At 44.2% G+C, this 24747-nt stretch overlaps 1 protein-coding gene across 1 annotated transcript in view; it reads right to left on the bottom strand.

The window, feature by feature from the left end:
- LRIG1 (leucine rich repeats and immunoglobulin like domains 1) overlaps positions 1-24747 on the bottom strand; it is a 93249-nt gene that overhangs the window by 15252 nt on the left and 53250 nt on the right. The window contains 6 exon segments of the mRNA XM_075513614.1: positions 2262-2342; positions 6288-6431; positions 11452-11595; positions 12465-12608; positions 14893-15036; positions 16076-16213. Of these exon segments, the coding sequence (XP_075369729.1) occupies positions 2262-2342; positions 6288-6431; positions 11452-11595; positions 12465-12608; positions 14893-15036; positions 16076-16213 (795 nt within the window).

The raw sequence follows: 24747 nt of genomic DNA, 5'->3' as shown, positions 1-24747 counted from the left end.
CCTTAGTTGAAATTACAAGTTTGGGATTTAAGTGCTGATGAGCTAAAACAGACCTGAGCAGATCCCTTTAAAACTGACCACTCCCAAGTGTCCCCCAAATGCCTCAAGAAATATAATGAAATATTCTCATATTCTCAGGGTTTTTCTAGCCTTACACTCTAGCTGACAATTAATGATCCAGGCAACCTGTCTGTCCAACAGCAGGTTCACTCTGTCAGGTAATCAAACCACTCCTTTCTGCCGAAGACCAACCTGATTCACATGCTCTTCCAGGCTATGAAATTTGCTGTAATTCCCCCCACAAACCATGGTCACACGTCCTTCCCTGCATTCAACCAGACCCAGAACTGGCCCAAGTCCATGTGCAACAGAAGACAGAGGTCAACAATGTGAAAAAAGATGCAAACCTGGCTTCTTTAGACTTGTGTAAGTCCCTGTTGCATCCTTTGCTAACAGCAGACAAAACCGGACACCTTTCGAAGCAGTTCCTTGTACCGGATGATAAACACCAGATCAGGCCATGGCTATTTCACAGGGGAGCGATAGCTGCTCTGCCCAGAGCTCCAAACACACACCCTGCACAAGCCCACAGGCTGCCTCTGCTCCCTTCCTTCCTCCTCCCGCTCCTTGTCATAACTCCTGGCCTCTGCCTGACCCCCACAACTCGTCAGTGCTCATTTCTCCTCGTTGCTCAGTCAATCCTTTTGCTGAACTCTTTCCCTCAATGCTTTCTCTGGCTTTTTCACCTCTCTCCTGTTATCTGCACCCAGCATTTCTAACATGTCCCAATCACCTGAGACCACCACTTTTGCTCTCGTGCCAGTGGCTATGTTGGAGGGATGCCCTACTGTGGATGTCCCACCAGGACAGCTCCCTCTCTCTCTGCTCCTTTCCTCCACCTTCTCCCCCTTGTCAAAGCAGCACTACAGACTCACAATCCTACAGCCTGCAAATCCCTCTGGACACAGCCTCTGCTCCCACTACCCTTCTAGCTGCTCACATGGTTTCACTGGTTTCTTCAGACAAACAAAAAACTTCAGCAACAGCAGCCAAGGACTCTCCCACCCGCCACATCTGCTCCTCTGCCTTTTCTCTAGCAACTTGTGGGAAGATTTCCCAACTCCACGTGCACAGCGATTCCTACTGGCCTCTCTCTCTCCCACACTGCTTCTACCTCCCTGCCCGACTGCCCCCCCGTCCTTAAGTCCTCTGCTTTCTGCCTCACTTTACTCGCAGCTACAACTTGGTTCCCCTCTTCTTGGATCCAGTGAATCCCCTCAACAATGATCAAATGCTCTCTATGTCTGTGACTTCAAAATTTTTCTTCTCCATCTAAGTATTATGTCCCCACGAATCCTGCCACGGCTCTTCCCACTCCCCCAGGAGTCTCTAATGAGATCGTGACAATATACCGCCTGCCAGGATTCATTCTAGCCATCTGCTATCCATCGAGGTACTTTTACTGCACCTCTGGCTGTGCCATCTCAGCATCAGAGACAGTGTGATGGGGGGGTGCTGAGAACTTAAACAAAGGCAAGAGGTAATGATTAGAAAGACTCTTGATTTGTCACAAGCCATCAGAGACTTCTCTGACAGGGCTGATTTATATAGCCGATTTCAAATGGAACACGAACAAGCACAGAGCAATGTGAAAATACTTGCAAAGGCCAAGCAAGCTATAAACATTTGCAAGGCGCATGCTTGCCTTAGGTTTCTTTTTATCTCTTTAAGAGCCTATGCCCCATGGTGCCTTTTATTGTCACTGCACATGGAAGCAAGCCCAAAAGATCACTCTCAGACAGAGTATCCCACAGAAACGAATCCTGTTTCAATCCTCTGTTATAACAGGAAATGGGGTGATTTTTCTCTTCTGTTTATTGTTATTTGCTGCATCAATCAGTGCTTCACCGAAGATTGCAAGGGGCCTTTTTTGTTGCTGTTTGCTTTTGGAAGCAAAGAACAGTTGTGCTGAATCTTACAGATGAAAATAAGTTTCTCTCTCCTGTGTCTGAACTACAGCGTGTGGGACCGTCTGTTCATTGCTTTAAAAGAACTGTAATTGCCTCATACCTGCTTACAAACACAAGTGCTTGATAACCACATTTGCACTCTTGCAGTGAGCCTGCAAAACTACTATATCTCAGATTTTCTGTTGATTTTTATCTTGTTCCAAAGGGAGAAAGGCTATGTTGGAGAGACCCACCCCCACACAGGCACACAACACGACTGCTTTGCAGAACTTCAAACCCAGGGATACTCACAGCTTGCTTAGGTTTTCTAGGCCTGTAAAGGCTCCGTTGGTATCTTCTATTGTGCCCGAGATGTCGTTGTGGTCCAGTTCCCTAGGCAGAGGACAAGAGAGAGCTCATAATCAGTGTCTTAGTCCTAGGCTCATTGTTAAAAACAAAAAAGAAGAAAATTTGAGAATGCCACACGAAGAGCTTCCCATTTTCTCCTGACAGTTATCAGTAAAAGCTGAGTCCTGCAGCAAAGCAGCACTGATCACTTTTCCTGCACTGACCCACACTGAGATGGTGCACTCCAAAAAGAGCCCTGGCTTTTTCCTAGCTGAAACCCTGTTTGTGAGGCAGCAGCAGTAGCAGATAGCTGCTTTTTAACAGGTTGGTTTCAGTCCTTTTCTAATTCTGTGCATCCAAACAAAAGGACGAAAAAGAAAATGAAGTCCCAAAACTAAACTGCAAGACACAGCTGTCCTTAAATGCTACTATCATGAATTAAGATAACTTTGGCTATTCCAGTGTATACACGTATTTGTCTATAGCTGTATCTTCAGAAGATGATGTGATGTATTTTCTATGAAGCTGCATTTTTTTCTGGCAATGAACTTGAAAGCTCAACAAAGGAAAGCACCACTACACAAGCCTAACTCTCTGTATAACCACTTTAAAAAAAAAAAAAAAAAAAAAAAGAGTAAGAATTCCTTTCTCAGAGTTAGCTTCTTTTGGCTTTCAAATTGACCATCAATTACAAGAGTCAAAGAGGTCTGAAGAAAAACAAGCACACAGAACAAACATAGAGATCCACAAAAGCTGTTTAAACAGTCTGTTTAAAAATCCTTCCCCCCAGCTTTAATTCCAGCTAGCAATGAATACCCAGCACCACAGACAGAAATTTATCACTTCTAATGTTAAGTAAAAAGAAAGAAAAAAATAAATAGGCTTTGTTGGTTTTGTTACATCACTCTGATTTAAAACCTAGCAAAAACCAACAACAAAGCAAACTAAACCATCCAGATAACCCCCCGAACCCTCAGGTACTCCTTTCGCACCTTTTGAAGATTATTATCAGAACATTTCCAGTTTAAATATATAAAGACCAAAAAAAGGCAAAATATTTCCAAAACAAAGCCCCCTGCATTTTGCAACATTCCAGACAAGGGCATCATAAGGTAGCTTCTGGGCTATGCGGCACAAATACACAATAACCCAAAAGAAGAGAACAGAAATTAAAAAAATTCCACAGTTCAAATACTGGCATGGTTTTCCTCAGCTGAGATGGGGCTCAGACTTTTGCTCTCAGTACTTAAGCTGGCTGCAGTCTTTGCTTGTTTCTCGACTTTGGTGCGTGAACTAAAGATGTGAAGGGAGATGGCCAAAAGCCACAATTCCTGTTTCTCAGCTGCCTTCAGTGTGAGACCTGAATCTCATGTCCCTGGGGAATCCTGGCCTTAGCAAGCATCATTGGGGATGTCAGGGTGATCTGTGGGTAGGTCTATGCCAAAGGGATGGATAAAAACTCAACATCCCCGCAGGGCGTGGGCGCACATAATGCTGTGGTGGCGTAAGAGACAAGTCCAGGAGAGACACTTTGATGTGCTGAGATTTTCAACGCTGAGTGGGGCAGGAGCAAATACATCCTCCTGGAACTAAGTTTCTACATTTCCCCTATGGTTGCCAAGCCAATGCCCATTGTTCTGTTTGTTTTTTAAGGGCAAATCCCTTCTTAGACATTTCTCCTCTTCAGTTCCACCACAGGCTACCAGTCTTTGGACCAGCAAACCCTTTCCCATGGCAGAGAGAGACAAGTGGGAACAGCCTGTAGGAGCTCTCTGACACACACTTTTATTAATTGACTGCCACACATTGTGTTTTCTTGAAAAAGGAAAAGAAAATGGTATTGCTTGTTCATCCAGAGGCAACTCAAAGGTTTAGTGTTAGAAAGGAGGAATAAAAACCTTTTTAACAAATGAGTGAAAATAGCGAGAGGAAAAAAAAAAGAGTGGGGTATTTTGGCCTAGCTCTCTTTGTATTCAAACTCCTCTCCCAGCCCCTGTTGCCAATTTCCTATTCTTTCTGGCTGGCTGAGCTTGAATGCTTGCAGCCTTGTTAATCATTGTGCTCCAAGGTCTCTGGGCCTGACCTCTATTTGAATAGCTCCACATTTCAGCAGTTTCACACCCACCAAAGGCTCCCCAACAACAGGCCATAATTAAAGCATGCTCGGGTCTTTTTCACCAGGTGCAGGACCCAATAGGCCTTTCTCTTTATTAAATTAGAGCTCGCTCACACACTCCCTCTCCTCCTCCCCCCTCGGCCCTAGACATGAAAGAGGCTCCACATCCACTGCAGAGCAAAGGGAACTACCAGCTCCCCTTCCCCTCCATTTTTCTTTGGAAACCTTTAGTTCCGCTCTTGACAGCTGTCTCAGAGAGGTCCCCTTCTGAATGCCCAGTGGCTGAAAGACTTTGGCTTAAGTTTAGAAAAAGGAAAAAAAGCAAACAAAACCCAAACTCACTTTCCAGTCACTTCCTTCACTGTGAACTTCAATAAAGGAAAAAGTAAGATGCAAAAAGTACTGTAAAGAGGGGAGATCTTTCTGTTCCCATTTCCTTTTAATTACTTAGGCCACAATGGGCTTCTGAAGAGGAATAAAAGTATCAAAGTGGGTTTTTTTTCTTTTGAAGGAAGAATTAAATCAGCCTGCTGAACTCAACCAGCCTGGGAGCTTGGACAGTGCTGTAACACAGGCTGTGAGAACTTTGTGGTGTGCCAGCTGAACGTGCTGAGCCTGCAGCCTCTGGAGACAGGGGGAAAGCAGCCGGCAGCTCTGCAGGTACAAGTAAGGGAGACAGAGGCAACACAGCTGCAGGAATGGACAATTAAAAAACCTGGATTCCCCATCTTCTGATGTTTCTAAGGCAATCCCAGATGTACCTCAATCTAACGTAGCTCTTGTGCTTAACAGTGTATAATGGTGGAATTCTATAGCTGGCATCCCAGAGGAGGTCAGATTGATCTGTCCAATGGTCTCTATTAGCCCTAAAATCTAGAAGTTGCTATCTTCTAGATGGCAAGCTCATTTCCAGTGTGACATTTCCAGGTATCATGTTGTGTCGCTGACTTCAAAATAAAAGTTTCTGGTAAATGGCCATAGCCACCACTGAATGGATCATTTTGCAATTCAATATTAGGGCACATGAAACTTCTCCCTTGATAGCATGGCAACGTTTTTGTTGTTCAGGGGTTACCAGGAAAATCAGAGCAACAGAACATCTCATGACCCAAGTGAGCCCAATTCTGCTCTAAAGAGGAAGACTTCCGGTTACTCTCATGGTACCTGTAGCAGCTTCCTGCTCCCGTGGTTGGACCCAAGACTGGGTGAAGCTTCATGTATTGTTACACTTCTGGTATAATCAGATCCCAAGCCCAACCTCTGAATTCCTTTGTTTTGCCATTGTTTTTTTCTTCTCAACACCATCTTAGCCCAGGATTTTATATTTATTATTCAATTAAAAAAAAAGTAGCAGCATGCAAAATGCTCGATAGCACATTTAAGAGGATATTCAAATTTCCAGTGTTGTCACTGGAAGGAATCACTCCCTACTCCTCCTGAGTGCAGAATGACCCAGCAGAAACTGTCCTTTTCTAAGAATTTCAATTAAAGTCAATATGATGGCAAGAGAAATTCTGCTATTAGCTGAAGGACTGAAACCTCAGGGATTTTTGCTCTGCTGGGCTAGCTAGATTCAGGATCCTGTCCTATGTTCCTATAATTTTACTCTGGAGCCCTCTACTCTGAAAGCACCCTGCCACACTGAGCAGCCCAACTGCAATTCTCCTAACTACTCTTAATTAAAAAATACAAGGTCACTGAAGTTGAATAATGGGGTAAACACAACAGCTGCTGAAGACAACTGAGCAACGTGTAGGGGAGTTTGACGCTGAGGACACAGGCACACAAAGCAACTGCAAAGCAGAACAGTTTGACAGAACACAAACTGTGGAGGGAAGACAGGTGTTAGTTGACAAAAGCTGGGGACAACTTACAGGACACGTAGGTTTTTGAGTCCCTTGAAGGCACCTTCTGCAATATGATTGATGGAATTGTGGCTCAGTCGTAGTACATGCAGTCCCCCAAGGTCTGCCAAGCTTCCCTCATCCAGCCTGGTTAGGTTGTTGTAAGAGAGTATTCTGAGGAAAAAAACCAACAGCCCTTGTCAATCCAACCAGTATTTTCCAAACCCCTCTGTGCCAACCAGTGCCTGCCTCCCACAACCACCTTACAAGAGGCGATGTGTACTGGGTGGATATGTAACAGCTTGATTAGGAAATAAGACTGCAGTCTGCAAATATTCCCACAAGATTCCCATGGGGCAGCCTGGATGACCATAAGGGAGCAGAAGGCATTTGGTACCCAGTTATAGGGAAGTCGTCTGTACAGACAACAGAGAAAGGCTCCTCCAGAAGTGAATGAGAGCAATAAACTAATATGCGTGCTGTTAGTTATGGCGGAGAGAAGCTACTCTTTCTCCATGGCCTGTACGGCTAGGTTACAGCCTGGGAGCACCACCCGTCCTCAGCCCCCAGATGTATAGGCAACACTCAGGTATCAGTCCTGGTTGTGTTCAATCCTCACTCCATTTGGACTCCCTCTGCAGCTTACAGCAAAAAGCAGTCCCCTCCTTCCCCACGCCCTGCGAGGTGGAGAGCGACGTCAAACAGATGGATTTTGAAGTTCACACGCACTCTTGGCAGGGTCCAGACTTCAGTATTCAGGAGGTGTCTTATCGTTCTGCACTTGTGCACAGCAAGCCCCAGGTGTTTGGGTGTGGGTGCCTTCACAGCCTGCTCCACCCCAGTTGAGAGCCAAAAGCATTTCACCACAAGGCAACTGAATGCTTCCTTTCATGCACAGGAAGGAGGTATCTGTTGTAAACCAGCCGCCTTGCCTCCCACTCCCCTTTGTCAAGGAGTGTATAGTCTGCTTGAAATCTTCTCCACTTACAGGTGACTAATACTGAAGGGTTGGCTTTTTCCTAGTTTTCCATCCATCTCTTCCCTTTGCCTGTATTATCTCTGGTTTTAGAGACTTTTTTTTAAATGCTACTCCTGTTGCAGTTTGGAAGGTGGTAGGAAGAAAGCTGTTTTTCTCTCCCAGCCAGGGTGCAGATGAGGCTTCTGAGATTCGACACCGAGGGCAGGGCATGGGAAGCTACAAGCCACTGCAGACACCTCACACAATATGCAACCACCTTCTACGCAAGCAGTAAAGCCCCAGCGTTGCTGATGTTGAAGGCCAGCTTGGCTTGTCAAACGAGGGTCCTCCTGAGGTAGCAGCAGGCAGAGTCACTGGTCAGTAATCTTCAGCCTGAAGCATCCACCCACAGCTCTCCACTGTGAGTATATTCCTCCTGATCTCTGGATGTCTCTGCAGCTGGGTAAGCCCTGCAGGGCTACTAGCAGGTGAGTGTGACCAGCAATAGCCTCAGCTTTAAGTTGCCTGCACACTGACATGTGGTGTATAAAAAGTGGCATTCAGCTACATGCCGCTACTCGCATTTTCTCAAGCTTACCTCTTCACAAAGGGCAGTTGCATAGGATTTTTGAAAATACCTTAGTGACTTGGGAACACAAGTCACTTCAAAAGATGTGAGCATTTGGGCTGCTACACTTTTTAAAAAGTGGAGTTATGCAGCTTTGAACAAGCACTGAAATCCTTCATTGTACAGACAAGAAAAAAAATCTCACCGAGTTCCAAACCTCCAAATTCCTCTTCTAGTACTGCCTGTTAATGAGTCTGCTTAAAAATGTGTCTAGGGCTTGCATGAAAGTCACTGCAAAGCCAAAACCTAAGTCAAAACAGACACATACTTCGAAGTACTGAGAGTGTCATTTACTTGGCAAACGAGCTGTCTATCTTTTAGCTATGTGAGTGGGCAGAGGGCAAGCTTTGGAAAAAATTCAGCGAAGATTAATGAGTTTGAAGAAGGTATGGGACAACATACTTTAATTCCTAAAGTTGTAACGTTAGTTATGAAGAACTGGCATCTGGTCAAAATTATGTCCTCACCTGCGATTAAAGAATTTGGCTTTTTTAAAAAAAAAAAAAAAGAAGTGTTCAAAAGTAATCCTAAACCTGGCTGAGAAAAAAAATAGTTCCTTTTGATTCTACACAGAAGAGTTCCTGCCACAACTGGTGAAGACATGTTCCTCTCCGTTCGTCCTGACATCACCTCAAGATGGACGGACAGCAGCAGTCTTTAGAGGGCTGGGCTCTCTCCATAGCTGCAACCAGATGGAAGGTTTCAGGAGCTAACGCACCTGGCAGTGGCTTCCTTCAACATGTAAGGGCTCTGCTTCCTGCCAATGGGACAGGCCAATTTGCAAAACAGTGTGTTCCCCTCCTCAGCAGTTTAGATTATCTGGGTTGAGAGAAGTCAGCAGGTCCCTGCTGCTTCCGCTACCTTCTCATCTCTCTACCAGTGAGAAATCACTGGAACGAACAAGTGGAAACGCTAGCCTACACAGCCCTTTTGGCCTGGCGAGGAAATGGGAGAGCAGCACACAGAGAAGCACGCCAAAAGTGACATGTAAAGGGCTTAACCAGAAACCTGTTGTGTAGCTGGGGCTCCTGCTGCCCACCAGTTCTGGACCAGGTACATCTAATACATTTCATTCTCATTGACCAAACTATAGGTAAAAAATGAAAAGAAAGACCCAGCAGCCAAGTCATCATTCACCTCTGATGAAATCCTATGCTCCCACTGTGGATTCTTCCATGATGTTGATGCCCTAGCACCTGACTGGTGAATACAATCAGCCCTTTCTCATGTCCATAACAAGGCAAGAGCTCTCTTTCCTTGTTTGCTTTTACATCAGACCAGAGCCCTGGGCTCACATTTTCTCCCAACAACTGAAGGAGACAATTCATCCTGCAGATGACCACCTCCTTCCTTAGCACAGATAAGCAGGGGTCTTGGCCACCTCTCTTTCTTGGGTCAAGGACTTTGAAATTCATTCCCTGTACAACCAGAGATAGTGTTTTCGGATAAATGAAACGTAGTAGATTTAGCAATAGGGGAGGTGAGCAAGCATCTTTTAATAAGGAATGAAACGTACACATTCAAAGACGTATACAGAGGCACTCTAGATGTATCTAGTGCTTCCTTTCCTCACCCTTCAATTTCAGAGCAGACCTCTCCTACAAGTACTCTTTGGCTGTGGGAGTTTCAGTTAGGAGTATCTGATGGCTCTCTGCAGCAGCCTTACCCTAAAGGCAACACCTGCAAGAGCTTGTAATATTTTGCAGAGATGTGTGCTAACACCCACATAATCACCTTCGAATCTCAGCTAATGTCGTCTCTAGCCTCACACTCTAGCACAATCCTGTTTGTCAGGCCAAGCACACCCCAGTGGCTCCTACCCTCTCGCACCACCAGGCGTTTTCCAAATTTACCCCATTCTGCAACAGAGCAACTGAGTCCTGCACTGGGTTTCTGCAGTTACTGCAGAGGATGGCCTCTAAGCCAGGACAGCTCACCGCTAGCACTACTTGTTGGCAAGAGATCCCAATCCATACCTGACAAATAAAGGACTCAGCACAGCATACAACCTCCCATCTCAACCTTGAGAGTTTGCAAAGACAGTGTCAGGTAGAAAAGACAAGCATAGTTCTCCCTAAAAAAGTTCTGATGTTAGCTCTGCAAGATGCAGATGGGGCTTACCCATCCCATCTGAACCCAGGCTGAAATAAAGCTTCAACACAGGCACCAGATATTGGGTCCCTGACAGCAGAAAGCTCCCAGAGCTGTGCTACTAACACAGTGTAGTGATCTGAATTTGACTGTTCCAGGGGTCCAACTGTGAGTGCTCTAGGAAGGCAGATTCCCCTTTCTTGATGCTTCAGATTTAAGCAGACCATGGGTGGAGCATGATGCCAATTCTGATCTGTTGCTTTGCAGATTTCTCCATCGACACTGCCTTAATCTAGTAAAATACCACTTAAGGATCTGCACAAAAGAACTGTAACTGTCTACAGCACTGTGCCAAGCAAAGGAGCCCTTTAGGCATGGGCAGTTTCACAGCAATGTGAAAAATTAGGTAATTAAACAATCACGTATGTATTTACCTAAAACAAAAAATATAGTATTTCCTTGTGCCCCCAAAAAATAATCCACATCTGAATGAGTAATTTGGGTTCAACAGAAGATCACAGCTGGTCACTGGGCTAACACATTAATTCTACAGCTTCTAAATGTAAAGGAATGACACGTGCCATGTCCACTTATCTCTGAATCCACATCCCAAAACACTAGGGACTCACAGTTGGGTAGGCAGATACCGACCTTTAGTCTGAGTCCAGAGTGAGGCCTCTGAAAGCAGGAAGCTGCTTTACCGTACTGCTTTTTGGTGGATAGGAGAATCCCTAACTATGTTTAACAAGAGATTTCCGAGCACCAAGCAGAATGAATTACAGTTCCGCTAACCACATGTGTCAAGTTCTCCAAAGAAAAAAGTGAATCTTTCCACAGTCCCATTGAGGGGATGACAGCTACTTCTGTAAATACTGCAAGCATCCATGTGTATCTCTTCAAAAAGGCATCAAGCAGTGCCACAGACCCAAAAGACACCCTTGTGGGGCTGTCCTCAGCAGCAAGGCTTTCTTTCATTTATCAAAGAGACTGTATTCACAGCTGGAAATCTCAGAAGAGCAAAGTCAATGTATTTACTTTTAAACAACTGAGCCCTACAGGAAGGGTAAAGTGTAAACAGGAGAAACAAGGAGAACTGCCTTTAAAGGGCCAAATCTCTGCTGGTTAAAAACATGATTGTTCTTTGTAAATACAGAGGATAAAGCAAAGTTTCCTTCAGGCTGTACAGTCATTATATGGCACGTCTTGTAACTAGCTAGCTAAAAAGCGTTGGCAAGCCACAGATCACAAACTCTCCAGGTCTTTTGGCACTGTATACTTTTAGTGGGTTCTATAGTCTTTGTTTCTGGTGCAAACCTATTTTAAACAGGTGATCTGAAGGTCATAACATCATGAATAACAAGGGCATCACTTAGGAGGCTGCAGTTCCTGCATTTCTACAGGTTGATACAGCAGGAGCTGTAAGACATGTCATTGGGAAAAATCCTTACTCCCCTTTCCTGCCAACGTTACATTAGCATCAAACCCTGCCCAGCCAACCACAATAGAAACCAACTTACAGCTCATGCAGCTTCTGACAGAAGCTCCAGCCATCGGGGTTGATGCGGGATATGGAGTTGTTACTGAGGTGAAGCTGGTGCAGAGATGAAAGGCCATAGAGAGAGCCACTGTTTACTTCTGTCAGGCTGTTATACTCCAGGTGGCTGCAGAGAAAAATCAGAAGGAATTGACAGATAAGTAGCGCTGGTCAAATTCTGAAGAATTTCCAACAAAGATTGGGATTTTAGCCATTCCTACACACCCTTCTACATACCCATGTGGAGAGGTGCATGTGTGGGCATTTCTTGTGCAAGTGAAGGATAGAAATTCAAGGACAACATAAAGGAAATGCCCAGAATGAGCTGTGACTGCAGAGGTATGCTCCACTGCAAGTAAACTGGGCTTAAAGCATCCCATTCAAGTTTGTATTTGCAGAGTCTTGTGTGACAGCAGCGTCCAGAAACATGCTGCCTTGATCACTTGTGACCTTGCAAACACACTTCAAAGCCAATCATGTTGGAAGTTTCAAGCATTTCTCTGCAATGACTATTCAATTTGTTCTCCCATATGGAAAGAACACATCACTGAGATAGGCCAGCTTGATTTCTAGGTATCCCAAGAGGCAGAATAATCAGGTCTTCAACACAGAGTTTCCATGTATCAGTCAAAACAACTTTGCAGAAGCCAGATGAGCTTTTATTTAAAGACTAATTGAGATCTTACTGAATGTTCTAATCGTCAAACTTTCAAAGGAATACCGCCACAGCTTGAAAAACGGGACTTTTTTTATTGAACACCTGGTAAAGCAATGAGCTTTAGTAAACTGTGGGTCAACTAAAGAGAAGCTTAGCATGTAGCATGTAAGTTGCAGCATGGCAGAGCTCTGTGCATGCAGGACATAGAAAGAAGCATGAGGACTGGCACAGGTGCCCACAGGTCTCTGATGGGAGTCCTTGCTAAAATGCAGAGAAGGACACGATAGCAGGTGAAGTCCAGGCTGTTTAAGGGAAAAGAGCCCATTTCTCCAACTTACAGAACTTGCATCTTGGCTAGACCCCAGAAAGCCCCATCAGTCAATTTGCTTATGTTGTTGCGCTGGAGTTTCAGGACATCCAAGCTGTCCAGTCCCTGGAATGTCAGGCCTTCAATCAGGCGGATGCGATTCCGGTTCAGCTCCCTAAAATCACCAAGGCCATACAAGTTTATTAAATCCCAGTCCTTTCTCACGAAATCATCTGTGCAGCATACAATAGGGACAGCAATGCCAACAACTCCTCTGTCAACGGTTCCCAGGAGAGAGCAGAAGCGCACCGGAAATTTTCAATCCCAGAGCTAGCCAGGGAAGTCAGCTGGGTGTGATTGCTTAAATAAACTCACCCTGGGACAGACTTTCACTATAGAGAAGTAACAGAAACAGTGCAGCAATTCCTCTTCATCACTCCTCTCTCTGCACTTCTTTTAAGCCATTTATCCTTTTCATCAATTTTCACATGCCATCTTCTCTCAAGCAGAGACACCATTTGAATACAGTTAAACATCAGCATTATTTCCCTTACAATCCATTGTTTTTACAGGACGTGCAATCGCCCAGTAAAAATGCGCTCTGAAACAGGCAGGTGCCATAAGAACTGTAAGCCCAAGAGGAAATTTTATGGCTAAGTTTGAAAGGAAAGCTTTCAGTTCCCCTGACAAATTTCACATTTTTTCCTATTATAAGAAACTAATAAAGAGTGAAACAAGTTGTTTCCAATAACAAGACAGTCTTATTATTTCGTGTATACAAAGATCTCCCAACTTGGTTCATTACATTTCTTTTTTTTTTTTTTCCCTGGGTGGGGAGGGATTCCTAAATTTTGGGAATAGTTTTTTTTCTGAATAGCAATATGAACATTATCACAGCACGCTTTACCAACCCATATCAAACAGTCTTATGGATTGCTAGACCCAGACATACCAGGTGAAAACCCAGTTCCATAAAGTCAGTAGAAAACGTCATTGACGCAATGCACTAAAGCGGAGATAGAGCTTTTAAAATGGATACCTTTCTGCACATACAAGACTAACCTAAGGGTAGTTCCCTATTCAGCATTTGTGTTGAAGAAAATGGTGGAGGTTACAACATCAGAACTTGTTTTGGAAAAGATGAGGAAGCCGTAGAAACTTTTAAGCTTACTTTTTAACTGCCTAAAAAAACAATGTTGAACTTGCACTCAAGTGTAATTAAAGTCAAGTAAGCAATTAAAAAGTTTGCAGTCCTAAAGAGTCTTGCCTTACTGCACTTCCTAGGCTATTAGTGAACTACGCTTTGCCAGAAAAAGAACTGTACGCAAATTCTGCAACACATCATGTCTGTATAACTTGCAATTCATTCATGTTTATCTATAGGGTTAAACAACCAGCTGTGAGACTGTCTTAAACAGTACCAATTACTCCAACTTTCAGTGAAAACTGTGTTCCTAAACAGATGAGTTGACCTTCATTTTTATTACAGTTTTGCACATGATGCAGACGAACACAGTAGATTTCAAGCTCTCAGTCAATAGACAGTAACTTCCAACGAGAGGCAACAGATTTTTAAGATGCATACGCTATTGTGTCACACTGTTCAATCCCAAATTGGCTATATATCCTACATGTATACAAGAAAAAATGCACACCCATTCCTTAGACACATCTTGGCATAAGGATTTGTCTCTCAGTCAAGGGGTTGCCATTTAGAGGTGTGAGTTCCAACAGCTTTTGTGGACTTTATGTTCAACAGACAGAGGGTGACCTTTTGCTTATCAAATTTGATGGAAAGACTGCAACAGGCCTCAGGCTGGGCCCATTTCTCCAACAGCAGCAGAAGGGAAAACCTAAGCCATTAGTGCTACTATTTTACACATAAAGTGTATTTATAGCTGCAGATGTCTATGTGTCCCCATGCAGCTCCTGCCATACAGACCACAGGCAGGACAACAACGACGTGTGTGTTAACTCATCTAGAGTGCTATTTTCTCTGCCCAAGTATCACCGCACAGTTTAACAACCTTCCATCATTACTTTTTTATTGCCACATAAAGATACCTGTGTGGTCTTGAAAAACTCACATGGTAGCTGAGCTCTGTCACTCACAATACAAACATCTTCCAAACCTCTCTTGCACCACAGACACCAGCAGCTTTTAAGGGAATGGATGTGTCTTACGCTGCCAAGTGCACTGTCAAGTGTTGATGTCTGCTGCAGCATCCCTCCCTTCCCACCTGATCAAAAGAATCGCTTGAAAAGCCAACAGCTGCAAGACAAAAAGGACCCTCTCCCAATGTGTTTTACTAGGTGCTGGCAGAGGACTACTGCATAGTGTGTTCTAAGTTTTATAGATAGCAGGTGAGGAAGGGTGACATTTGGTGTGTTTATCCTCACGGACATTTTGTCTCCATAAAGTATGGCTGAGCTTAATTAAAGTACACATTTCTACTCACAGTTGTGTTAGCCTGGGTAGCCTGAATGCCTTGACAGGAAGCTGAGTGATCCTGTTTTTACTCAGACGAAGTGTTAGCAGGGACCGTGACAGACTATCAAAAGCACCAGGCTCCAGGGTGCTGATTCTGTTGCTCCCCAGGTAGCTGCAATAAATCACAGCAGAAAAATGAACAGTTCTGTCAGAAATCTCCTTTTATCAGCATTCGGTTGGTCTCCAGACAGGCTGGTGAAATTACAGAGGTGGCTTCAAATCAGTTGGATTTCTGGCTGCACAAAGAGCACAGTGCCTTTCCCAGAGCCATGTGACGAATGTGAAGAAGTGCTGTGCACTTCCCAAGAGCTCCTTGATATCCTCCTACTTCAGCAAGGCAATCAGGAGTGGAAGCCAGAAACTGGAGGATATTCCAGTGCAAGATGACTATTCGTTCCCCATTTTTCCCTCAGCATCTGTCCTGGGCTCTTTTTTACCTGGACCCTAGTCTTAGCCACAGAGTCTGTTTTTGCAGGATAACAAACAAACATCAGTCACAACACCACTTTCTTATATCCTCTTACAACCAGGGGCAGAAACTTTGGTGCAAACTTTAATGCAAACAGATTATCTATCTGCACCTCTTCAAAGGTACCTAAAACACAGATTATTTTTTGTTTCCCTGAATAGGCAAACATCTCTACTGGGAGGGTGCTACTCTGCTTAACCCCCGGTTTTCTTCAAATAACCAATGAGAGATTTCTGTTCTTAACATTCAGTAGCCATTTTAATTATGAAATAGTCATTCCCCCTCCCTCCTTCCAGATGCACATGGGCTGATCTGGGAAACAGCATATACGCTTCCCACTGGGGAAAAGACAGAGACAGCTCTTCTGGCTTCCAGGTTTCCAGCTGTAAAGACACCCATACCTGAAGGATGCAGAATACCTTTTCTCTGTTGCAACATTTCCATGCAATACAATTAATAATAATCTTTACAGATACATCAGAAACAAAAAAGACAGAGCTCAAAAAATAACCTGACAGTAGGGACAACGTGCTGCCTCCTAATTCTCTTTTGCACTTAAAATCCTGACAAATAACTGCAAACTTTGTATGTTCATTTCCTCTCCATTTTTTAAAGAAGGTTTGAGGCCCTTTTCACTGCTGTGGTAACTCAACAAAAGCTGTTCCCAACAAGAAAAACTCACAGCTCCTTTATATGAAGTCCCTGCGGAAAGCAGCCGTTTCGGATTTCCGTGATGTCATTGAAACTCAGGTCCAACGTTTCCAGGGTAACGTAGGGCTTCAGTTGACTTGCTTCAATGCTGCGGATCCTGTTATGATGCCTGAAACAGTCAGGAGGAGAAACAGAGACAATTTAGTTCTCTTAAAAAACCAGAAAGAATACCTGAGGCTGCAGCAGGCCCACAGGCTGGCCCCTGAGTTCACACACTCAGACTTACGGTGCTTTTTCAACAGCTGTCCAAGGAGAAATCCACACCAGACAGATCTTCCCTAATCCCCATGCTGTTCCTATGGCTAGAGAGACTAGCTCACAGATATTTGCAAGCTTCCAGACACTTTTTCTGGTATGGTACAAGACTTTTCCCTTCTACAGAATTGTTAACTCCATTCATCAGTTTTTCTTCCAGTAATTTGGGCTCAGTCTCCTACAAGCCTGCACTTCCAGAACAGATTTGTTACGTGTAAGGACTGCAAGGCTGGATTTTAATCCTGCAGGCAAGGAGTGCTGATCAATGGTTTAAGCAAACTGCCAGTATTTTACACAGAGGATACGATTTTCAGAGCAATAAACAGCTAAGTAAATATTGTCTCAGCAAAAGTTACAAAACATTGTTTCCTTAATTCCTAAGGATTTTCTTCTGAAAACTCCCAGCTCTGGACTACATTACAATGATTTGTAATGCACATAAATACTGTAAGAGGGCTTGCAAACATTCTTGCAAACATTTCCTCACCTTTTGCTACCTTTGTCCCACTGTGCAATTAGGACAACTCTGCAGTGCCCGTGCTCTGCCCAAGCACCGACTGCAGGATCAGAGCCTGTAACGGTCACCTGTGTTTGCTGCCCTACCAGTCCTGGCCTGAGGGATTCAATCTGATATTTTTCTTTAGAGAAGGAACTACAAGATGTCCTCAGGGTTTCTGCAGCCATCAAACAGTTAAATACCTCTAGACCTCAACTGTACGCAACAAGGTCTAACTAAAAATCCCCCGAGTCCTTTCCTCTGATTCCTTTCTGGCCTGAATCAGTAGAGAGAACAGTAACCAATTAAAAAAAAATACATTGCGCATTAGTCACAAAAAGTAGAGCACATGCCTGATGTGAATTTAGACCAGTCACTGATATTACTGGCAAGGCTGTGAGTAAGGCACTCCAAACAGAGACGCTCACCAGACACTTGAGAACTTGCTGAATAATAAGAGATAGCAGAGAGGGTTCAGACAAGTACCGTGCCTTAATCCGGCTGGCTACCCACTGAGTAACCAGAAGAGGAGACAGCAGCCAGTGAAAGCACTCTTGAATGCAAACCAGGTTGTCCTAGCTCTCCCAACAAAGCATCAGCTCTTTGAAACAAAAAACTGACAGATGAGCTGGCCACGGCCATCCAGGCACTGAAGCTGATGGGTGTCTAGGAGCCCGTCTTCTCCAGCCTCACCCCCATTTCAGGCTCTCCCAGGGGTTCAGACAAGCCCCTTTCAAAGAAAACCTCTCCCCTCTAAAGAAAATACCAATAGCACATGGCAAGGGACCTGTTCCCCACACTGTGTCTGCTCCTTTACCCTCCCTGTTATTAAAATGAGATTGTTTCACCACCACATTTGCTGGTGTCTGTAACACGAAGAGGATAAAAACTGCATCCCCAGAACCACTTGCTTTCTGGAGACTCACCCTTTAAACAGCCAGCGCAGGACCCTCACTTACACTAGGGAAAAATTCGCAGAAATGCTGCTTTGACTAAAGAGTTTAAATGCTACTTAATTAATTTTATGCCACTGCAGCAATGTGCTGCTAATGCGGTGCAAAAAGGCATCAGGAAAACCAAAGGAAAGTAACTAACTTATGTCCCCAAACCAGTTATTTCATGGGTTACACACACACAGGTCTCTGCAACCACAAACTGTATAAAAGGCAATGATATGGCTACTATCCAAATCACCAATGTTCATTTACAGCTAGGAATAAAGACTGAATTTTCACATCCATGGCACATAGTTTAACAGAGCTCCAGTGAATTTATACCATAGTGAGACTAAAATACCAGAAAATTCACTATACCCATATTTTTGTGACCTCCATAAATTGAACATATGGGTGAGGGGGATTTCTTTTCCCCAAGAACTAGTTTCTTTTGCAAGGAACTCAATTAGTAGAGTCAGCAAGTTCAAAAATTTCAATCTTTTTTCCTCCTCAAAAGAGGAGAGTCCATTAAATGTGTGCGTGACCCTGACTCAGGAAAGTACCTCAACACCGACATAAGTGAAAGCAAACCCCAAGCATGTTTTCTGGAGCTCTGCTGAAGCAGGGGCTGTGAGTTCAACTCTGATCTCATCTAGGGTGTGATGGCTGAGATGAATCTGGCCATAAATTAACAGGAAATGAAGGCTTGTACAAATGAACGTGAAGGATCTATAAATTACCTGACAATCCCTGCGCAGAGCAGCTAAGTCTGCAAGGGAGCAAGAGCACAGAGTGAGTTTGGACGTGAAGTGCTCTTCAGAAGCCAATGTTATTTTTCTGGAGTATTAATATTTCTGTGCTTCAGTTGCTCAACATATATATGATCTGCCCACCTACCAGATCTTCCAGCCCGTCCCAGAAGACAGACTTTAAGAAAGGAAGAAAAGGACAGGAAAGAACTATTTTGAGCCATGTTCGCAGTTTCCAGGTGACTTCTGTCCGTTTGCCTCTTGCTTTTCATGTGCTACAGCTGGCAGATTAGATGGATGCGTTATTTCATGCAGGAAAAAACCAGGCTCTTTTCTCTCCCTCTCTCTGTCTCCTTCAAACATGGGCTGACTCCAAATGTAACTCTCAGCTCCAAACACCATCCCCGGCCAGTCCCAGCTGGGGAATGTCAGACAGTTTGCTGCAAAGCACTGCACCCTCTCAAAGCACTGCACTTCAAACAAAACCAACCCGGCTGACTTTTCCTATACACAGCATGTGATATGAACACAACATTGTCCAAACCTTTTATTAGCTTGATTACATTTTATTTTTTATTCTTTCAGTAAGAGGCGACATGCGATTTAACCCTTCCTGTTATTACTTGGATCTTTTCAGCCAGCTTGTCTTTGTTTCCAATCTCATAGCAAGGGTGTTTTACAGAAAAAAAGGCCAGTGATGTTATGAGTTTGTCTCTCCCTTTTAGCAGTGACTGGAAAAGGGCTGGATTTTTCCCAAGTAGCTCCTTAGTTTACACTTTGTTGGCTTCAAAGGTGACAGATCAGATTTTAGTACCAATTGCCGAAACCAGGCTTTAAAGCACAAATTATCGGTGTTTCCACAACCAATTTGCCTCCAGGTATCTTCTTCTCTCCCCACTCCTTAAGTATCACAGCCTGGAAACAGCTTTCCCTGTCTCACTTGAGCCAGTGTTACCCTCAAGAGTATACGATAACAGGGCTTCAATGTGAGATTGAGCAATTAGAGCCTGGAGCGGGAGCCAAGTCTCTTAGTTTCTATTGCCAGCTCTGGCACTGACTCATCTGCCTTGGGCAAGTTTCTTAACCCCTCTCTACCTCTGGCTTACCAATGTGTATGGAAATGTACTACCAGATTAGGATGATGCAGGACTGCCTTCACTAACTGCTAAGAATTTGGAGCGAAAGCAGCTCAAGTGAAAAAGAAATCATAGGAACTAAGGAGCCCATCCAAGTCCATTTGGGTTTGCTTATGAATATGGGAGGATCTGGCTAAAACAGTTGAACTTCCCAGCTCATACCCAACCTCATTCCCAGAAACACCCCGTTTGCAGCTAACGAAGATCTTGAACTGTAACATCTTAGTGCCAAACTAAGCTAACTCAAAATCAGCAATAGATTACTTTCACACTGTGAGCTGCATACATATGGCACTTGTTCAGGGACTGCTTCGCCCTCAGGTCAGCACCAGCTACAGCTGCAAAGGGAGAAAGGAGAGCTGAAGGAAGCTACCCTCCAGCCACCACCACTTAACCCACCTGCACCCCCGGTCAACACCCAGAGGTACCGCAGCTTCTTAGCCCTTGCACTTTGCACTGCTCTTGAATAGACCCCTCAGGATTACAGGAGATTTGGATTAACCTCAGCCAGCTCTTTGCTGAACCAAGCCCGTGAGGACCACGTCAGGAAGCGAATGCACGCTCTTGCGCTCCTCCAGGCTGCTGCGAGACAGAAAAACAAGCAAAATGTTCCAGCAAAGCCAAAGCATGTTTGGGTTTGCTCTAAGTCAGGAGGGAGCTGAAAGGGGTAGCAGGAAAACAACAGGTGGCATAAAGTCAAAAGCTTGCAGCATTTCCAGGAATCTCAGCTTGTATTTTAGAGGTAAAGTTACACTTTAATCCCAGTGGGTTTCCTTGTTCGAAGCATCTTTGTGAATATTTATTTGATAAACAGGCTATGAAACATTTTTCACTAGACCTAATAGGAGAAGAATTCACCTTCCTCTTTGCAGCAAGCCTGCCCTTTGGAGAACACTAATCAGTTTAATTTAGACCGTGGCTTCAAACTACTTGTGTGAAATCAATGCAGAGAGCAGTGCAAACACGCTCCTTTGTTGTTCAAGCCACATTCACTTCCCCTCAGCAGCTGCCCATTAGAAAGCTGACAGCGGAAAAATCAAAGCAAGCAGACCCTCAGATGGGAATGTACAAGGGGCTTTAGTTGGACCAATTTAAATACAATCAGCACAAAACCTCCTGGTTTAGACAAAGCTTGAATTAAGGCTGCCTTGGCTGCTGGGAGTCTGCAGCGCAAATGTTTGGTGTGAAGTGAGGCTAAAGGCAGGGAGAAGTCACATGCTTGGCCTTCATGTCGTGTCAGCTTACAGAGCTGGCTAGGCTCACAAAAAAAAAAGCAAGCCGTAATACAGCAAACCTATTAAACCAACACCTGTTGTAGGCATCAAAAATAAAATCAAGCTTCAAAAGAGAGGCTCCGCACCTCGGGTAGGGTTCTATTAATATGCAAGCACATTTTTTAAATTAGCATATGAGGGAGATCATAAGACTAGAAAGAGAGAGATTAAAAAGTTCAGGGTTTGGTTAATATTTCCATACTGGGAAAGTATTGAAGAAACCAAATGCTAGAGCCAGAAAGAGTTATGGGGTTTGCTACTGAAGGACAGGCAAGGTTTGGTGTCAGAGACAGGCCATGCAAAGAGAGCGAGATCAAAGGCACGGTAACAGGAGACGGATCACATACACTGTGACTAACTGATGCCTGGAATTACCTGCCCTCCTCCTCCTCCACCTTCTCAATTCAGAGAAGGTGGAGATTTAATATTGATCCTCCTAGAAACACTAAAGAAGATTCAAGACATGGGTTCCTACACTGTCACCTTAGATGATATGCCATCTGATTTTAGCCCATCACTCACTACACACACACACACACAAATTTTAAAAAAAATTCATAGCTTCAGAGTGGAATGAAATGCCTGAGCAATCACAAGGATGAAGGGGAACTGATAGTGTGGAAGATGTGTTTGTCATTACAACAGCAGCAACATAAATGTCTCGGTTTATTCTGGTCACATTATTACAATCAATAACTGAAGATCTGTCCCAAGTGCTTCTTATTAACATATGGAAAGAAGAAAAGAGAATATAATTGTGAGCTGGACATCAGCTTTGACTCAAAGTTCATACAGTTTATTAATGCACAACTTCTCACATGATTTTAACATGTTACTTGTAAGAATTTTTTTGCTTCTGAAGACTTTTTTTTCCCAGAAAGACTCCTCTGCTGTACTGGAACTTGTGAAAGATCTGCTTTGGAGTAGCGAAGCTATCTCTGCAGCCAAAGATGAAGTGAACATGCAGGTGACATGCTAGAAGTCTGTGGAACACCATCCCTATGCATGAGACCTTCCCTGAAAGACTGAACTGCCCAAAGTGCATAAGCCCTCATGCTTCCCAACTGCTCTGGGAAAGCCTCACTAGCCATCTGACACTTTGCGCTATCATGTCAGCCTTGCCAGGATAATCCAGGAGGCTCAAGATTTTGTACCATTACAAAAATATACATTTTTATCCAACACAACATGCACTATATTTGCTTATGGGAACAGCCCCACTGTTCTTTCGGAGTAAGGCTGCATGGGATATTGTCCGGGCAGGAAGCAAGGATGCATGGAAGCAGCCCCCACTTTTCTCAGATGCTCTGAATCACTCCTTCCCTGAGGAATCCCGGCAGATTCCCAGGCTGCCACAGATACAGCTCTGTTTGTTCAGGTGCTGGCTGCACATGCAAGAGCAGAGCAGTGGCAGTCCAAGCAGCCACCGCATTTTAGGGTCAGCCACAGGGAAGAGAGGAAGAAAAAGAGAGGAGGAAAAAGGAGAGAAAACCACACACACCCCAAAAAAAACCCTTGTGTAATTTTTACAGGTATCCTACCTTTGCCTTAAAGGTTTACATGCTCTGCCTGAGCCTGCATGTGAGCATCTTCCCTCTCCCTAGTACTCCTTCAGAATAAAGCCTAAGATGCAGCAAACAAAATCTGTGACCATTTTACACTGTTTTCATTTAAAACTGTCATACATAAGTGTAAAGCAAGAACAGGCTGACAGAGCTCATCCAGCTATATCAAACTATGGCAGAAAGTCTAAAGACGTTTCCCTTTCTGCTGTACATCAGCTTCAAAACTGGCTTTCATTCATCAGGTTATATTCTTGCATTGTGTTGGTGGGTTAGGATGGACAAGCATGAAGTAAACTACCCATAGCTATACCCAGGCTGGGACAGACAGGGGGTTCAAGAAAAAGTGTTCTTCCCTCCCCCCCTTTTTCTTTTAAGGAGAGAAAAAAATGCAACCTTTCATGGTGAAGCGATTGCATTTCTCTTCCAGGTCATGGACGTTTGGAGTCAGAAAGCAATCTGGGAGATGGGATTTACTCATTCATCCCTTTGGACCCGAGAGCAGCAGCCACCTACAAGTCAAGTCAGTGACACTGCAAAGAGCTGGGTTATGAACTCCTTATTCCCACAAGCAAACTATTACTCACGCAAACAGTTCCACTGCAGGACAATTCATGTGAGACCACTGTGACTCAAGGGCTATGTTTTCACTATCTGTTAAGGGCTACTCGGTGGCCGCCCACAGGACCAAACTCATCTGCCTCTCACATTGATGGACTGCAATTGTTGATGCTGGTGCAGTCCAAGCATGGCCTGAGAGCATCCTTGGGCCCTAGGTACCTGAACATGAGCAGATGTTATCCTCCTGTCAGGCACATTCCCATAGCTCTTTCATGAGGCAGCCACATGGATAAGAGTTAGGCAGAGATCAAGCACGCTCTTTAGAAGCTGACTTTCAGAGCAGCTGGACATAACCAAGGGCCTGAATTTGATGAACACTCCTTAAGGGCTTTTGTTGGGTTCAGTATAAACTGCATGAAGGAAAGCCTTTCTTCTAACATAACAAAAACGCCACATCAAGCGAGATATGTATTCTCTTAGGATACTTCTGCACTAGCAATGTTTACATAAACTTTCTGACTTGTTAGATGACCTTATGCTGTGTGTTAGATCCACTGAGGTAAGTGATGTAATTTTTAAAAGCTCTCTCCCTCACTTTGATCTGCATTTACTCACTAGACTTTTTTGACTTACCACCATATGATTTTGGATATTTTTTGCAATACGCAACTTCCTAAGTCTTTGGTATTCAATCCCATTAGCAGAGTAAAATGTGTGGGACAGGCAGGATTAGAAGCTAGTCATCTTTTAAAAAAGAGGCTGGTTTATCTCCTCAGCAGATTGCACAACCTGTTATGACATCAAAGCAAATTCAGATTCCTGAAGGCAGGACAGTCTGTTACAGGCACAGTCCCCCCCATCAGCAACAGGGTGGTTCCAAGAGGACTAGAGTTTCTGCTCTCTTCTGGTTACACTGGATGTTTCATGAAGATTGTACTCCACAGAGGCTTTTTACATGATGTATTCACAAAGGGCACAGATCCATTAAAAAAAGGCTGTGCAAAGCATCTTTCATTGTCCGTCACAGCCTCTCTGTAAGGAGCTTTCCTGAACTTTTATGAACTCAATACCAGAGCACAACCTTGCCTCCCTGTGTGCAGCTCTACCCCAAAACATCTCAGCAATTATCTTCAGAGTCACTGTGTGCATCCCTCAATGGGATTATGCACCTGCTAGGGTTGGGGCCAGGGATCTTAGCAAGGGCTGCCCAACTTGTAATGCAGTTTGGCCAGTTCTCTGGCACAAGGGAGGGAGAGCACCTCTAAGTCACTAAGCATTATCAATGCTGGTTTTGAAACAGCCCATTTGTGAACACTCATAGCTGTGCTAGTCTTTCACCCCCTTCATCCTCCAGCTCTCAGTCCAAACCACTGCTTGTCACCCTCCATCTTCTCACATTCCCTGACCTCAGTCTGGAACAAGCACCAAGAAAGGCTGCAAAGGAGAGGAGAGGCCCTGCTGAGTGCTGAACTCTGCTAAGAAGGAGGAGAATTGTCCTATGGGAATAGAAGGAAGAGAGTCATATAAGGTAAATAGCAGTTTTCATACAAGAATGCAGGAAACCACATGGCTCTGCACCGGCTGTCTGAATGGGGTCATGGGGCCCAGCAGAGCCTCTTTGAATGAAGGGCTGCATCAGTATTTGAAAGGAGTCATTCAGTTGCTGGCAGATGAC

The sequence above is a fragment of the Mycteria americana genome, chromosome 11 (assembly GCF_035582795.1).
Source record: "Mycteria americana isolate JAX WOST 10 ecotype Jacksonville Zoo and Gardens chromosome 11, USCA_MyAme_1.0, whole genome shotgun sequence".
Taxonomy (NCBI): Eukaryota; Metazoa; Chordata; class Aves; order Ciconiiformes; family Ciconiidae; genus Mycteria; species Mycteria americana.
The sequence above is the reverse complement of the archived record's forward strand: the minus strand, read 5'-3'. Positions and strand labels throughout refer to the sequence as shown.